At 38.5% G+C, this 17176-nt stretch overlaps 1 protein-coding gene across 4 annotated transcripts in view; it reads right to left on the reverse strand.

Moving 5' to 3' along the window:
* The window catches only part of nbeab (neurobeachin b), a 206088-nt gene that overhangs the window by 137770 nt on the left and 51142 nt on the right, over positions 1–17176 (reverse strand). For all 4 annotated transcript variants that reach the window (XM_053320448.1, XM_053320449.1, XM_053320451.1 and 1 more), the window contains exons 2-8: positions 15425–15656; positions 13883–13983; positions 13560–13655; positions 12105–12226; positions 4807–4933; positions 2375–2494; positions 627–773 (exon numbers count right to left, since the gene is read on the reverse strand). In XM_053320448.1, the coding sequence (XP_053176423.1) occupies positions 627–773; positions 2375–2494; positions 4807–4933; positions 12105–12226; positions 13560–13655; positions 13883–13983; positions 15425–15656 (945 nt within the window). The remainder of the gene's footprint in view (positions 1–626; positions 774–2374; positions 2495–4806; positions 4934–12104; positions 12227–13559; positions 13656–13882; positions 13984–15424; positions 15657–17176) is intronic.

The following is a 17176-nucleotide window of genomic DNA, read 5'->3' on the forward strand; positions in this document are numbered from 1 at the left end:
ATGCGTATGAATACAGTTATATTTTAAAAAGCACATTTTGTCAGCAGCTACAAAGTGTCTGAAACATACAACTTCAAAAGTGATTTGGTAGTGTGGGTCATTCCTCCATTTGCGACACAGTTCCGGGTTTAAAACAGCAGCAATTTGTGAGCAAAAGAGAGAATAAATCGAGGGCACATCCTGTATCCTACCTTAATATTTATAATATGGGGATCCAGAGTAAATAAAATAAATATATAAAACTGTGAACTTTTTTTTTTTGTCATTATGATAAATATTCACAGCTGAATCCCTCTCTGGGTGGGTCAGCATCTTTCTATATTAAAAATCTTTTTGGCCTTTGTCAAGAAGCTTAGGAGTGCTACACCTGCTGCAGCCGATATAAGTCAGCTCAGGACTCTATTCCCCCCGGAGTGCCTGCTGCTTGCCTCCGTGCATTGTGCTATTATTCCCCAGAAGTAGGTAATTTATGCAGCCGTTTATCTTGGAGGAAAAGCATCGCTCCAAGGACAGAGACACAAGGCAAAGGAACTGTAGCAGGGCAGCACAAGGCACTGATTTCACAGATTGATAGGTTATGCAGGCTGCTTACATGTAATCTAATTTGGTCACCCTCAAGTACATACCTTATAGCCTGGTCCAAGCTGATGAATTGCAAATATCTGTGCGGGATTGAGGGCCTCACTGAACACATAGACAGCTCCTAGCTGGCCGCAGAATACTCTGTTAGCATCTGCTGTCTCTGAGGACCCCAGGAAGCACTTATCATAACTCTGCGAGAGGGATATAAAGAGACATGCTTAATCATTTCATAGTTTGGAACTGAAATAAAATATCCAAAAGTGTCACACAGCTGAATTAGGTGGAGGGCAGGAAATGGCAAGTACATTTGATTGTGCAAATGGGATAAAGTAATAAAAAACACTGGAGTGCAGAAACACAGCTTATGAACATTCTGGTAAAATGTCTGTTTTTAACAGTTTTGTACTAAGCCTGCAGGAAAACTACACGTTTGGTCAGAAAAAAAATGAACATCACCTGTTATGTTGGTTCCATAATGGTAAGACAAAAACAATAGCACTGATTTACAAAGATTAGGAAGCTCATTAAAACCTTTGGGGAAGTGAGAATATAGCTGTGATTACATTCAGAATTTCTAACAACTGACGGATAGTGATAATGGAAAGAAAACCACCAGATTTGTTTATAGAAGAATGACAAAAAAACGTGAACTTGTCTAGATGTGCCCATGTTAAGAAAGTTCTACCTACACCTACAACAAACCTACAAAATACAATTCATTATGCTTACAGTTATGTAGATTTTAAGCTTCCGTCTTATTATTTGGTGAGAAAAAGTATACCATATACACATAGAAAAAAATATCTAAACAACAGGAACATTCCAGATGTCAGTACATGACCAGTTATGTGAGCCAGCTGTTTCAAATAATTCAGGGAAATGTTAAGTTGCAAGGGTGTACTGTAGGGTATTATCTTATAATAAGTACTGTGTGTACTACTGATGTGGTTTTGTGATAATGTTATGCTACTTCATTCTATGCATTTTTACTTGTCTTGTAGTATGGCTGTGGTGTGATTTCTAGTGTCTCTGTAATGTAGATGTTCCTGCAGCCATTACAGAGAAAATCCTCCTCTTCAGGGTAATGCTACATAATGGTGGACTGTTCTCTTCAGGGATGGGGCCATTCTTCCACAAAAAAGGATTCTTCACAAACTAAGACAGGTTTAGGTAATGTGGTGGAATATTTCATGAAGCACACTTACATCTCCACCTGTCGTTTGTGCAATCTCCTGTTGAATACAAAGCTACAGCAGCACACCTTTACAATGTGTCTCCTATGCCTCAAAGTACAAATTGCTTTTTAAACCAGTCATAAACAGCCATGTGGAACGACTGTTTTCATTCTAGCTTAAAGTCATTCAAACTTGCAAAGTTCATACTGTTACAACCAGCCCACACAATGTTGTCATACATTTTAAATAAGACAGCTTCAGTCTAATTGTTTTCAGTCTGTGCACATGCATTATATACAGTTGCTTCTAATATTCATGGCATTTTTCAATATACTGTATACATAAATCTATTCTCCACATGGTTGATATTCTCCCTTCCACCCTCTATTGCAAGACACAGTTGTGACACATGAATATTCAAATTAAGAATAAGCTTGCAGTCATATTTCTGAGAGAAATCCATGTTGATACGGTAAAACTCACTGTGCTTAATGCAGCACTGTTGAAGATTTTTTCCCACTAACAATTTCCAGTTATGTAAGATTGTAATGGGAAAGCCTCAGTAAGTTGGGGGGCAAAAAAGTGATAACAATGGGAATAAAAAGATGAGTACTTACATCATTTGTGTTGACATGCCATGCCATATCCCCGTAAGAAACCAGTTGCCCGTTAACATAGCATCGAATTTCACTGTTCCTCCAGCGGCTGTAGATGTGAACTATGCTGATCATGTACCACTGAGGATGAGAAGAGTCAGAATGAGTTAATAAGTGAGCTACAGAATACATGACCTAATAAGTGGATCGTTCTTTTTAAAGTACATCTTGACATTTATGGAGTTTGGTTTATAAAACCACCATTTCAGCTGTCCAATTTCTTTCTTTTAAAACCAGAAAAAACCAAAGACTAGAACTAGAAAACATCAGCCATGAGGTTTGCTACCTAATGTTCTTAAATCTGAAGTGGAACAGTGTGAATAATAGATCAGAGTAAAAGCTACGAGACAGCAAGACAGCTTATTTTTCACTCACCACAAAGCCACGTCAAAAACTGGCTGTAATTATACAGTGGTGAAACACTAACTACAGCTAGAGGGGTCTTGAAAATGTCATGTCAAGAAAGAGACCATAGTTGCCCTACTTGTTGGTATTGTATTGATATGTAAACAGCAACAGTTTGATCGCTTTTTTTTTTAAATCAACAAGCCTGAAAAACATGATCAATACTATTTTAATACTTATTAAAGCTAAAAATAATGCACAGTTATTCACTTCAGAGTTGCATGTTGCCTCCAAATCTGACTTAATTCATTTTAGATGCAACATACCCTTGTTTATTAGGTGTATTACTCATCAAGTCAATACATCAGATGATATGTTAATATAAACACCAAAAATCAGTTTGAAATGTAATTGCTTTGCCAATATTTGCTGATGTATTGCATTTATATACAGTACATTATTTATTCACATCAGTGCACTTCTAACTTTCTGGTCTAGAATAAGACAGATTTCTGTCTTATTCTAGGATTTATCTCATATACTGTGTTGCTGATGCAGCAGTTGTGCCACTGATGTCAATTCTTTTGATTTAAAATGAGCGATCTGTCCAAATATTTCTCCTCACTCAGATCTTTTTCCTCTTTGAATTAGAAAATTAAAAAGGGAGCCATCAGTTTAATCATTAGTCAAAACCTTGGGATTCAAAGCACAGGGAATCATTGTGCTGGACAACTTTAGACAATACACTGGGGTCTTTTACAGTTATCAAAATAACATCTAGCAATCCAATACCATAAATAAGTACTTTATTATTCTAAAGCAAATGGGGAAACATAACAGTCTATTTGTGGACAGCCAAGATGTTTGTTGACTGCAACATATATGACCTTGACTAAAATGATTTTCTCAGGACTTTGTTTTCCTACCAGAGTGATTGTTATTCATGAACAGAAACAGTTCAGAATAGTAAAGAGCTTGCAGTCATTCAACATTTCTCAGCTCTCTGCAACTTTTATTTTAAAAAACATCATGGTAAAATATGTGCACGCTGAGTAAGGGTAGGCACAAACACTCACAGCTGTATGTGATATGTTGTCTATCCCTAAAGTGACTGTGTGCCCACTGTTTATTGGTTTGACCCAAAAGGCTGAGCACTCTAATGGAATTACAGCCATCCACACACAAAAGTAGGGACACTTAAAAAAGGATTGATGGCTAAGGGAAAGAGTGCAAGCTGCCCAGAGGTAATTAAGAATAGCATTTATCCACAGATGTCTGTACCCAAAATCAATTAAAACTTAATTCTACATGTTTTATCTTCTAGCGGTCTTCTCGCCTCTACAATACGACACCTGAGCTGTGGCAGTAATAATGGGGTCAAAAGTTGTTTCTCTAAGTGTTATGTGAAGGCTCTAATTGTTTGACACATGCTTTGAGCCAGTCTTTCTTCTCTGCAAGGATAGGTATGCTACTCTGACATTCCACGCTAAATTAACTTTCTTTTTCTCATCTGCATTTACATCCAATTACACCTGTAAGACTCCTCTGGGGGCCTGAAACACATCAGGCATATGTGTAGACATACAACTTTGTAATGCCAATAAAAAGAGAGCTAATTGCGGATAGGGGGAATGTTGCTTAAACTGCAGGGTGTTGTAAAAGAGCAGTGTAATTTGTTTGTTTCAAATGAAACCTTAAGTCTTTATCATTTTCTTTTTAGCTGAAGCCACAATTATGTACAACACTGTACACACAATCAGTTGCTATAATACCGGAACTACCCTGTATTTCTTAATAATACAAAGTATATTATTTCATTTAACATAACCTTTACTAAGAATAAATATCCCTGAACATACTGTATTATATAGGTTTTATTAACAGAATTGTGTCTAATTATGCAGTGACTAAAAAATATCTGATACTCTTCCATCACTAGTGTTTTACCTGAATTGTGAGTGAACTGTGATCTGTCTGACCTGTGGTTCAGTTCAAGCTTCACCTTACATCATATACTAAGAGTGGTTAAAAACCAAACTTGCACTTACCTTTCTGGGCTGAAAGTCATATTTCACACAATGCTGGAAACCTTTTCCTTTTGACTTGAGTGATGTCACAATCAAGCAGTTCCCAACAAAATGTGCAGAGTACCCTATGCCCTTGCTGGTGCGAAAGCTGTAAACAGAAACATGTATATATCATGAGTTGCAATTGTGAGTAAACAAAATGTATTCATCATTTATCATTTATGACTTATTTACCTAAGCATATTAACACCTTAGCATATTTACTCTCTAGTTACCGAAGCACACCGCACATAGCATACAAGCTAATAACTGAAATGAAATTGTGTCTCTTTTTCTGCATAATAGGATTGGGGTCAACATCATTCTTGAATGCCTTGTGCTGCAAAGACACAAAAAAATTTGAGCAAGTAATTGGCAGGTAACTCTTAATATTTAAGTTCAAGTTTATTTATGTAGCACCTTTCACAGACACCCGTCATGAAGTGCTTCACAGTCAAAATAAAACAAAGCTAAACAACAGATAAAACACACAGGAGAAAAACAAGCATAAAACACAACATAAAATACCATATGCTACCTAAATGCCTGTCTGAATAGATACGTTTTTAATTGCTTTTTAAAAGAATCCATCAGAGTTATTGGGAAACTATTCCAAAGATTAGGTGCTGCCGACTGGAATGCAGGATTTCCTGGAGTCTTAAAATGTGGCCAAGGGACACGTAGAAGACCTTGGTTAGAAGATCTAAGAACCCAGCTCATGGTGTGAGCATGTAGAAAATCTACGATATAATGTAGACCCTGGCCATGAACGGCTCTACACGTGAGTATCAAAATTTGAAAATTCAAGGAAGCCCATGCAGAGAGGTTAAAAAAAGTTGTAATGTGTGATTAACACAGCAGCATTTTGAGGTTCATAAATAGTCCAATGAAGTGAAAAACATCACACCTAGACTAAAGCACCAAGGTTCTGCCTGATCACTGAGTGAATGTTTTTGAGAGCAATGATCAAGACTACAGTTTTAACTGCAATTAACGGCAGGAAATGATTTGCCATCCATTTAAACAGTTGTTCAATACAAACAGTCTCTAAACCTTATGAGGCTTGAAGTCAAAGTATTATTGGATGTCGTCAGCATACAAATGACAGGAGATGTTGCTGAAACTATTGATAATCGTTCCTATTTGAAGCATGTTTATGGAGAATAAAATAGGCTCCAAGATCAATTCATGTGGACACCACGTGATAAAGCAGCAGGGTCTGACACAAGTCCACCTACACAGACTGAGAAAGTCCTATCAATGAGATAGGAGGATAACTTAAATGCAGTCCACGAAATGCCCACCAGGTGTTTAGCCTGTGGATTAATGTGGTGGTCAATAGTACTGAATGCTGCACTAAGGTCATTATGGCTGTAAATCCAGTGTTTGAATAATTTGCTTTTCAACAACCTTTTCTAAAATTCTGGACAAGAGTTTAGAAAAAGACCTAGAGTTCTCTGGCAGAGAGGGGTCCAGATAGGAGGAGACACACCATGATACAAGAGGAGGCTTACAACATTAAATAAGCAGGGACCAATGAAATTAAAAACCTTTAAGAACAGTGATGTTGACAGGACATCTAGTGAGGTTGAATCTTTCCTATAAAGGCTGTAACATTGTCTATGGAGGCAAGGTATTTAACAATGGATAGGTTATAAAATATTTAAGAAAGTTATTGCAGTTACCATTGGAGCAATATTACACATAGTATCATCAGTATGAATACTAATAATAATGGTAATTAACTTCATTTGTACAACATACTTCATAGAATGTAGCTCAAAGTGCTTTACAGAGGAAAATAAAATCAAAGACATATTAAAAAGAAGACATGAGGGCAATTCTATAAATAACAAACAGCAACAAAAGAGAGCAAAAAAGAAATAAAAAACCAAAAAGTATTAAAAGAGTAAAAAGGTAGGACAGAAGAATCAAATAAAAAGAAAGAAAAGAAAATTAATTAAAAAGGAAGATAATAAAATGGGGTCTTAAAAATATCAACAGAAGATTAAAATCCCAAACCATTAGGACACTGTCCAGCTTTATAATAGATGATAGATCAGCCAAATCTGATAAGAAGGAGCAGAAATTAAAATACAATAAATATGGTTTAGCTGACCGGCTCCAGATATGTGCAGTTCAAAAGAGCAGTAAGACTTAAGGCATATTTATGCTCAACATTAAATACGGATCCGGATACGGATGGAGCCTTCTGTCCATGTTCTGCGTTCATTGTGTCCGTATTTCTGGACATTTCCATAAAGCTTACGGATACGGACCAAATGGAGCAGTACCACCGGAAACCATGGGGCGGGGCAGTGTTACTGTCACTACTCGATACGTAGCACTAATGAGACACGAAAAAGAAATAAAAATGGTGGAACTTTTTGAGGTTGTGCGAGTTGGTTAGAAACTTTAAACATATTGTTTTTGTCTTTTATGCAAGAGGAACATTATCAATATCTCCTCCACAGTCGCCATGATTGTTGCTGTCATGAACTTTTGACTCTGGCCTGCCCCCTGGTGGATGTATTGGTTAACATCCATGCCAACGTAAAGGACGCATGGAAGTATGTGAGCAGTGATGGTAACGTTGTTCGAAAAGGACGTATACATTTTCGCACGTACGTTGAGAATAAATGGGTGCTTACTATCTGGCATGTAAACTTGCTCCTAAAAAGTACGGCAAGTCATAACCCATCCAAGACCATAACCCATCAGCTGGGGCACGCTGATAAAAGAGCAGTCTGCAGGACAAAGTTTGATGAGATGGGAATAGTCCATATTCTGCTACCATGTCATGAATAGGGTTGCAAAATTCTGGGAATTTTCAAAGTAGGAAACTTTCCATGGGAATTAGTGAAAATGCAAAATTGTATGTGAGCCTATAACACTTTTTGTTGTTCAATGAAAGAGTCGATTAAAGTTCTAATCAGAAATAAATCAGTCAAAATGTTTTTTTTATTGTATTAGTTTACATGCATCTACCTATGACAAAACAAAATGTTTATATTTATGTTTGTATGTGTAAAGTTAACAACTTGGAATATTTCCAAAATTCCCCAGCTTAACTTCCCATGGAAAGTTTCTGTAAATTTATCAGAAATGTTCCGTCCCTTTGCAACCCTAATTAGGAACATGAAGTCCCTACTTTCCCGGCAAAATATCATTAAGGACAAGTGTCTTATTTGCAATAGAATAGAGCATTTATTGGAGACATCTTGACTGCACAGTGATGAGAGATTCACCTTCTAATGTGCAGTGTGGACAGGAGATCCTGTCACTAGTAATGATCTGTATGAGGAAACTGCCCAGCGTGAGGATTAATGACAAATGAGTCCGGCAGTGGGTACCAGGAGGGACAGTACTCTGTGCCACCAAAGATGGTGGCTGTCCAGGGAGGGTGTGTGAGATGTAAACAGTCAGGCACATAGAGAGGACTGTATGGCAGGTTGTAGGTTAACCTCTTGCATTCGGCTCCATCAGTCCTGAAGATGGAGAAAGGATCCCAAAACAGATAAAAATTGTCAATATAACCTATATTATGAGCTCTGCAGGCAGACTTTAGCCAAGTGTTGAGAGTGAGAATTTTACTGAAATGCCCTGCTCCATAGGCCGGTGTGGGAATAGCACCAGAAATGGAAAACAGATATTCCACAATTACCTAAAAAGTTAAAAAGGCAGTTAAAATCATTTTTGGTCAGGTCAGACTGCTCACAAGCTGCATTATTTGTCCCCACATGAACAATTACTCATTTGGCAGAAGACAAGAGTGAATGCAGACGCCATGGGGGTTTATCCAGGATGCCAAACAACTGCTCCAGGGGAACAGTGTGTTGCTGCACAGATATTATCGAATCCCCAACAATTAATGTGGTCAAAGAGAAGAGGGGATGGAGATAAGACAGCTTTGAGTTCTCAGGACAGGAGAGTGCACAATCTGTTTCTGCACTGTCTGCTGAAGTAGCTAACTGAGGATGGAGTGTCCAAGCAGGCGAGTGTTATGGCAAGGCAGCAACCTCAGACTTCAGAGAGGACTTCCATGCTAGCTCAAGGCATGTAAGACCTCCAAAGCGTCTGATCACAGCCTCTTTCAAGATCTTAAGATGAGAAACGGAGGTCATTACTTGAGATGAAGGCAGTTGATTTGTCTTCCCATTTGAATGGCGGGACACTCAAACGCTGCTAGCCACCAGGGGTGAAGACGCTGCAGTTTCAGCAGGCGCAGGGTTTCAGATTAGGACCAGTCAAAAGTTGAGTGGACTGGAGTGACGTTAGACAGGGTTGCATAGCGGTTGGAAAGGCTTAGCTGAGGTGGTGAGGCAGCCCTGTCCAAGTATCTCTCGCAACTGCAGACCACCACTTCAGTCCAGCATGACTGATGGTTGCATGTCAAGTGGGAGGAAAGCTGTGGACAGGTGGAGGGATCCCCACAGAATTGTATCCTGGATGATTGTAATGATCTGTTGACCTGCCCAGAAGCCCCATCCATGAAGCAGAACAGAGGAGTCTTTCTTCTGAAGTTCATCAGAAAGCCGTCAAATATCCTCCGTAAGGTCAGTGATCTTTTTGTTTTGCTTTGATTTTATTGGGGGGGGGGGGGTGTTCTTGCTTTCTGAAGTAGCACATAGTCCTCACAGGGCAAAGTTTGCATAGTTGAGTCAGTGAAAAAAAATTTGCCTGACCAAGCAAGTAGCTGGAGACAGTAGCCACAGTGTAATGCAGCTGAATTTCTTCCCACACTGCTCACAGGCATATGGTTTCTTCTAGAAAGACCATGTTCTGCAGGATGCTTCTCCCAGTTAGGGTCCTGCAGTGTTCATCATTCAGATGGTTTTTCACCATGAGCCGAATTACATGGAGAGGTCACCTCCTCTCCAAGTCAACTTGAACCAACGACCAAAAAGGAAAAAAAGCCGTTTCACATTAAAAATAAGTGTTTCTCTGATGCTATTCAGCAGACAAAAGCAACAATTTTGATGAAAAGTGATGCTTTTTCAGTCTGATCCTTTCATTATGATTTTCTTGAATCCGCAGATAAAATATACATGCAGTGTTTCCCACAAATCTGATTATTTTTGTGGTGGTAGCTGATGGGAGAAATCTTTTTTTCAAATGTGTCTATGTACTGTAGAGGTGAATGGGATATTATTGTTATGATTCTAGCTTCTAACTATTAAAATGCTGCAATAAAAGCAGTAAAAGACAAAAAAATAGAAACATGCTCATTTTAAACAACATTTGTGACCATTTGAGAATAGATTTTACAAGGTGCACATGAATGCACTTCTGAGCATTGATTCGAGTCAAGTCCCATGTTCTTACAGACTATGGTCTGCGCTTTTTAGTGATGGAGACTCACAATCAATCTTTAAGTGTTTCAATTTTTAAGTGGAGTGCGACTGTGCCTGTCAACTGTAGATTGCCTGACATGACTGCAGGGTAAAAGATCAGAGAGAGAGCTTAGAGGAGGCTGTTTATGTGCAGCAGGGCGAGAATGAGTCAGTGCAGGTGCTTCTGCATCTGTTTGGGAGTATATAACAGCTCCAAAAGTTGAGAATGAATTTATGGCTGGCAAAGTTTTACTGTGGTGAGCTGCCACAAATATGAATGTATGGGAAACCCTGATATAATGTCAGCAGCACTGAGGAAATGTCAGCTGTATACAGTATGAGTAGAGTCTGTATAATCCAATCCTGAACACACACAAACAGCCTTTAAACACTGCACTACTTCTGTATTGTTTCTCTGCTTGGACTGAACATCATTTTCACTGCTAAAATCTACTCAATATTATTCCAAAACTTTAGGTCTATAGCTGTCTCCCATCTTCAAAGCCCCCCATCACCACCACCCACTGGGATCATCTAAAACAAACAGGCCTATTTGTCGGGACAGATAAAGAGAGCACCGGCTTTTATACTGTGGGGGGTGCATGCAGGACTAGTAAAAAAGAGCCCCACACCTAGCTACCACCGTGCCAGCCAAGATGCTCTCGATAAGCCGACTTGTGATTATACATGAGGTGAAAAGCTGCAACCTTGGTCCGCTTCTGAAGATACATTCTTTTTTTGTTGTCTACACACCCTGCCACTGAGCTCTGAGGCCCTCAGAGCAATGCATAAACAGGATTAGCTCGGCATATCTCACCTTTTTTGTGACTCTATCTGTAAGGATTCGCTGCCACATGAATACCAAAAATTTAGCTTAGCCAATATTTATTTTTCTCTTTTTCATGTTACACTTCAGAGAAACACAGAGCAAGTCCTTCCATGATGAGAAGATTCTTTCATTCAAACTGTGTGATCTAGCCAAAGCAATGGCAGGCAGCAGATGATTAACAGTGCACTAACTGTCATCCCTGACCAATACGTACAAACAGTCCCTGTCAGCCAACTCTACCTTTTCATCTTTCATATCTCTTTCATTCCCTTCCACAGCTCTTTTATATGTCTCATTATATTCTGTGATTTTCTCCCTGACTATCACCTCACATTTAGGTAAGTGATTTTAGCATTAATTACCCCCAAAACCTCTACAAGAGCTGGGGTGCGGGCCTTATGTGGCAGATATTCAAATCTAAATGAACACCATCACGGTGCCTCCCACTGCAGCAGTCCATCTCTGCAACATTGGCTGTTGCAGAGATGGAGCCACTGTATTTCATGCTTCCATGGGTTTTAATCTCAGTAATCTCACCTAATTCCCTCTTTCTCTATTATAATACATGATATTATCTGGGAAAAAATGAGGGCCCTTTCACAAACCACATTACATAAGTGTTGAGTTGCCATTGTGTGAAAAATAATGTCTGTAAAACTGTTTTAACCTTGAAAAACAACTTCCAGTCATAATCCGCTTAGATGAGGAAATCACTGTAGGTCACAACAGAGTATCAGACACCATACTGCGTTGTCAATAAAGCTGCTGGTAGCTTTGCAGGTCTGTAGATCATTTGAATACATACTGTAGGATGTGATGTTATGATCCCTTGTGTTCCCTCTGCACTAAACTAATGAAATTTGCTGTTGTGTGCAAATAGTGATAGAGACTCGGTCCACCATTGAGGTTTTCAAGTAGGCACTTTTTATCATTAATATGGAAAAGGATAGGATTTCAAATGCATGGCCACAGCAATTAGATTGATGAAAAACATGAAAGTGTATGTTTCCCCTCCTCTGTGTCATAATGTGAACTTTATGCAACTGTAAAAAAACTAGCAGTGTATTGACAACATTGGAAACACAGAGCACAAATGTATGTAATTGATGTGCACTCACCAGTAGAGATATGGTTTGTCCTTGTCCACATTGATGTTGTTCAAGGGATCCATTCTGAACCAGGTGTTAAATGTAAACCCATTCTGATAAGGCCACTTGGCAATAGGAGGTAAAGCAATGGCCTGGGGGCAGAAAAATATGCCAAAAAACACATCATGTAGGTTAAGAGCACCTTGTTTAAAAATCTGCCGCACTGCCTCTGATAACAGTTCCAAGTTAGGGTTATAAAATTAAGCTATGTAGAAATCAATTTAGTCAGAGCACAAAACCATGGTGTTTAAAATGACTGACTACAATGGATCTATTATAGATAAGCTGTGATTTCATGCCACATTTTCACACAATGCTTGTATTTAATATAAATGTATAGATTTTTTGCTCAGGTCACATAAACGCCTATCTTTTAGTAGATTCATCACTGTATAAAATAAAATAGCACACAGGGAATTGCAAATATGTGGTGACCTCCAAGATGTTGCTGGCTAACTGACTGCACTTTAATTCCTGCTCATGTTGAATATTTTATGATGGCAAATGTCAAGCCACTTTGAAATGAATCCAGCCTTTATTCCCCATCCTATCTGCATGTGGGTAAAGTTGCTAAGATTTGATGGAGAGACTTGTTTAAAACAACTTTTTAATCATCAAGAAGGTATTTAATAAAATCACTGTGAGGATTTATTTACTTACTTTAATCAACATGTTTTGGCATGATGCTAAATGTGCAGAGCAAGCTTTTAGCCTTGCTAAGTGTAACAGTTAATTAGAATAAGGTAGTGAACTGTATACCCCACTAGTTCTGTCTTATAACAGGCTGCCTATCTCTCTTTACCTACAATATTTACTATACTTTATCACTGCTTTCTCTCAATATATTAGCTGTTCCTGCACCCATTACATTTACTCACACTAACAATGTTTATCTTTCTTACATTGAATAGATACTTCACATTAAAACTTTAAACACTATCAATAATTTGAACTCCATTTATGCACACAGTATCCATATAGCTGAATCCACAATCATGTAAAGGCCAGTTAAAAACCTGTTTTCTTGGAATTGTCAAAAATTCTTACTGTAGGATCATAAATCCTAAAATGAAGTCAGGTTGTATTAGAGTGGGTCCATCAAAAAAGTTCATGATAATACCCATCAGACAATAACCATTTTGCTGAAATCAATTTTTCACAATAATCTCATGACATAAAACTGTACAGAGCCAAGCACATGTTGAAGTAAACATTTTGAAAGGGAGTTACTCTTAAGGTTTTGGCTATTAAACGTAGTATGTGTCATCTATAAGGTCTATTAGTATTGTGTAACACATCTTACTTTGTTAAATTCTGCATTTGAATGATCAATAATCCACTTATAACTGCCGGGCCTGGTTTGAAATTCATGCTATTTGAATTTAAAGATTAAAAATTGCAGGATGGAAATAAGTGAATGCTTACTGCTGCACTGCGACCAGGAAAGTTGAAGAAGGCATCTGGGCCGTGTCTCTGGGGCATCTGATTCAGCACCGACAACACTTTGACTGCGTGCCTCGGCTGCACAGGTGGTAAAGATGAAAGAGAAGTTACTACACATTCAAGGCTGTCTCTCAGACTGTTTTGACTGAAGACAGTCGATACACTGTCCGTTGGCTCATTCGCTCATTCTGCAGTTTGTCAATTACAGAACAACCCCAAACAGATCAGCGTAATGGCTCTCTAGGGGCATCTCAAGTGACACACTTGTGTCTAACGCACTGCATCTGGTCCCTGATATCACTTACCCAGACGTTGCCTTCCCCCCGTAGCATGCTAAAAAGAATCTTCAGTTCCTTCACTGTGATGCTGTAGCTGGCCAGCACTCCCAACATGTCCACCAGCAAGTCTTTAAAGGCAGGATAGACAGTATGTATCACCAAATACACACATACATAAACAAGAGGAGAACAAGAAGTGAAATTATAATCATCAGCTGCAGCTGCAGCTGCATTTCAGAAACATTACAATCCATCCACATGTATTCATATGCATCTCTCCCTAGATAAAAAGTAACAGTGTTTCTTTGGTTTAACTTCATTCTCACTAAGTGCATTGTCTGTGAAATGATCTTGCATTCATCACACAGACACTTCCACTGCAATTACATGGGAACTGACTTGTAAATCAAAGTGATGTCTAAATGGTACATTGTTTAACTCACAGGCATAGGAACACCACAGGGAATATGCATTTTGTTTTCATCAGCTGAAACATAATTTATAAGCTACACAAGGTATGGATGTAATTTGCACTGTGCAAAATACCGAAGTGACACTGACTTCCAGAGACAACAACACTGTGACATGAATACAGATTTGAGGGTCTCATTCCCTGATGGCTTGTAAGTATTGAAAAAAACAAGAATAAAAACTGGCTAGTGGTCCCTGCTGCAACTGCTTCATAAACCCCATTCATGTATAAAGACTGGGGAGGCATGGGGATGATGAATATATACACAAATGACTTCATCAAATCAAGTCATTCATCTATGAGATATTGTACTGTGCTAATGACCACAGTAGTGCTGGTCAATTTTTTGACTTGATTGTGGTGCAACACAAAATTGAAGCGGCAAATGAGTTTACTATTCAACACATAAAATATTCTAGATCCAATATACAATAGTGTGATATATTTGCAAATCAAAGACCTCCTTAAAGAGATACGTACAAGCAATTAAAAAGGACTGTTTGAATTCAGTGTGAATGAATATTTTCTTTCAAGTGTCACTGTGACTTTTATTAATAACTGGTATATCAAAGAATTGTTTGAATTACTAAGAAATGAAAGTAGTTAAATTACAAAGCACATTCCAAACATTCATCTTTTATTGCTTCTACCTTCTCAATATGTTTGAAGGAGGTCTTAAATTCAATGCTGCCTTTCTACAGTTTCTTTCTCCTTTTGCATGATTTTTTTTTTTACATTATTACCACACAGAAAAAAAGCCACCCAAGAAAAATTAAATAGTTTTCAAACTTTGAAGTTCTGAAAGTTCTTTTTTGTTGACTTCTGATGTGAAGTTTTGTGGGAAATACACCTAGACATCTGAAAAGGCTTGTAGATGGAAATGAGCTTTCTTCACCCACAATCTATATAGCAACTTTGTGCGTCTATTCAAAATGCAGATCTATTAAAAGATACGGAGCTAATGTTTTGTTGCCTGACAGAGAGCTGAAACACAAGAGAGCATAACCCATGCTTATGTGCTGGACATTAACATAATAACAATCAATATGAAAATGAATGTACGACCTCTGCTATTTAGCAATAAAAGACCTGCTCACCTGCAATCATGTCATCGACTGAGCTCATTTTGAGCAGCACCTGCTGGATGAGGCCCACCTCCGTGCTCGTCTGCAGGTTTCGCACACTCTTCCGAAGGATGGCGGTGAACATGCTCCAGATTTCAGCCTGGCAGGTGACGTCACAGTGCTCCAGCAGCTCCACCATGCAGCCAATACTCTCTGCATCCTGAATAATGAAGTTTGTCTCCAGATCAAACTCACCACCCACCAACTGCAGAATAAGATGGGACAGATAGAGAAGCAGAGACAAGGAGCCGATTTGATCAATGTTGTTTAAATTGAAATTAAGACAGTAAATTACAATAATGTTCTTGCATTGAGTAACATGGATTAAATGCTAAACTTTCACACGGAGCAGTACAGTTTGACCCAGCTTTTACACCCTGCTCTTGATCAGTTTGATCTTCTCTCTGAGTTGAAATTAACCGAGAGCGCACTTTCACATATTTTCCAGGTCACTGCTCACATGTTAAAGAGCTGACCAACACTGGAAGAAGAGAATGAAGATCTCTTTCCTTCTAAAAGGTTTTGATCAGAATTTAAGTACCCGTGAAAAGAAAAAAAAAAAAGACTGGCATTTAATGAAAAGCGAAGGGGAAGGGATTCCCTTTAACCCCGTTGTCCCTTTAGAGTCACAAATGATCATCACTATTAAGAAAGTAGAAAACAACAATCAATAGTGCAGTTCTTCAAGTTCAACAAGCATGAAATTAGTCCAGTATAGAAGTGCTCAGTATATATGGAGAGCACTGACAACAACTTGCTGGTGGGCATCAAAGCAAGCAGGTGGAAAATAGGCCTAGATACCCAGTGCACATTACTGTGATTGACAGGTAATAGGTAGGTGAGATCAAAAGCAGCCTAAAGTAGCGGAAAGAGCCTAGTCCATGGAGGTATAAACCAAGCTTCACCTCAATTATCATCAGATCTCGGTGCAATTACGTAACAAAGATGTGTGTCACTGGACTGCTTGGAATTAAGGAATGGAGAAACAGTCTCTCTACAGAGTTCAAGTGTTATGCAGTTTATAATAGAGAGGAACTCCTCAAAAGGCAGTAGTCTCTCACAGGTATAGCTTTATCTTAATGTGGAAAGTGTGAGCAGGTGAAAAGTGAAAGAAGGTCTTATAGGAAACCCTGCACTTAACACTAATGTAGGTTTGTGCAGTTTCAAAAAAAAATTTAAATGAACTACATACATTTTTGACAATCATCCCCAATGTTGAAAATCAGACTGAAAACCAGACATCTTTGTTTAAGAACTCAGAGTGCAGAGATACTATAAAGTGAGGCACTAACAATAACAGGCATTCACAGCTTGAAAACTCATGGGATGGCAGTTATATGCAGTGTGAATCATCTCAGTGGTCAAAATGTGGAGACGATACCTATAAAGCTGAGCAAGCTGTAACAAATCTGTCCTCTAATTACAGTCTCTATGTTAACTGCTATGGAAAATTAACAGACTAGCGCCGAGCTCGTTATCAGGATGCAGACAATACTTAATGCCAAACTGCCCGCTCCTCCTACCACCTGCACTGTACCACCATGCATGTCCTGATGCAGAATGCCAAACAAATTATGTTGCTTCATCCTTCTGTTGGGTGAAACATGCTGCATCTGGTGGCCAAATCTAATTGTGTAGTTAATATAATATTTTGCAATATATAAGTAGTTTGGTAGCAAAACTCCCATCATGCCCAAAAGATTCATTCATTTATACAAAAGGGAT

Source organism: Scomber japonicus, chromosome 6 (genome assembly GCF_027409825.1).
Source record: "Scomber japonicus isolate fScoJap1 chromosome 6, fScoJap1.pri, whole genome shotgun sequence".
NCBI classification, from domain to species: Eukaryota; Metazoa; Chordata; class Actinopteri; order Scombriformes; family Scombridae; genus Scomber; species Scomber japonicus.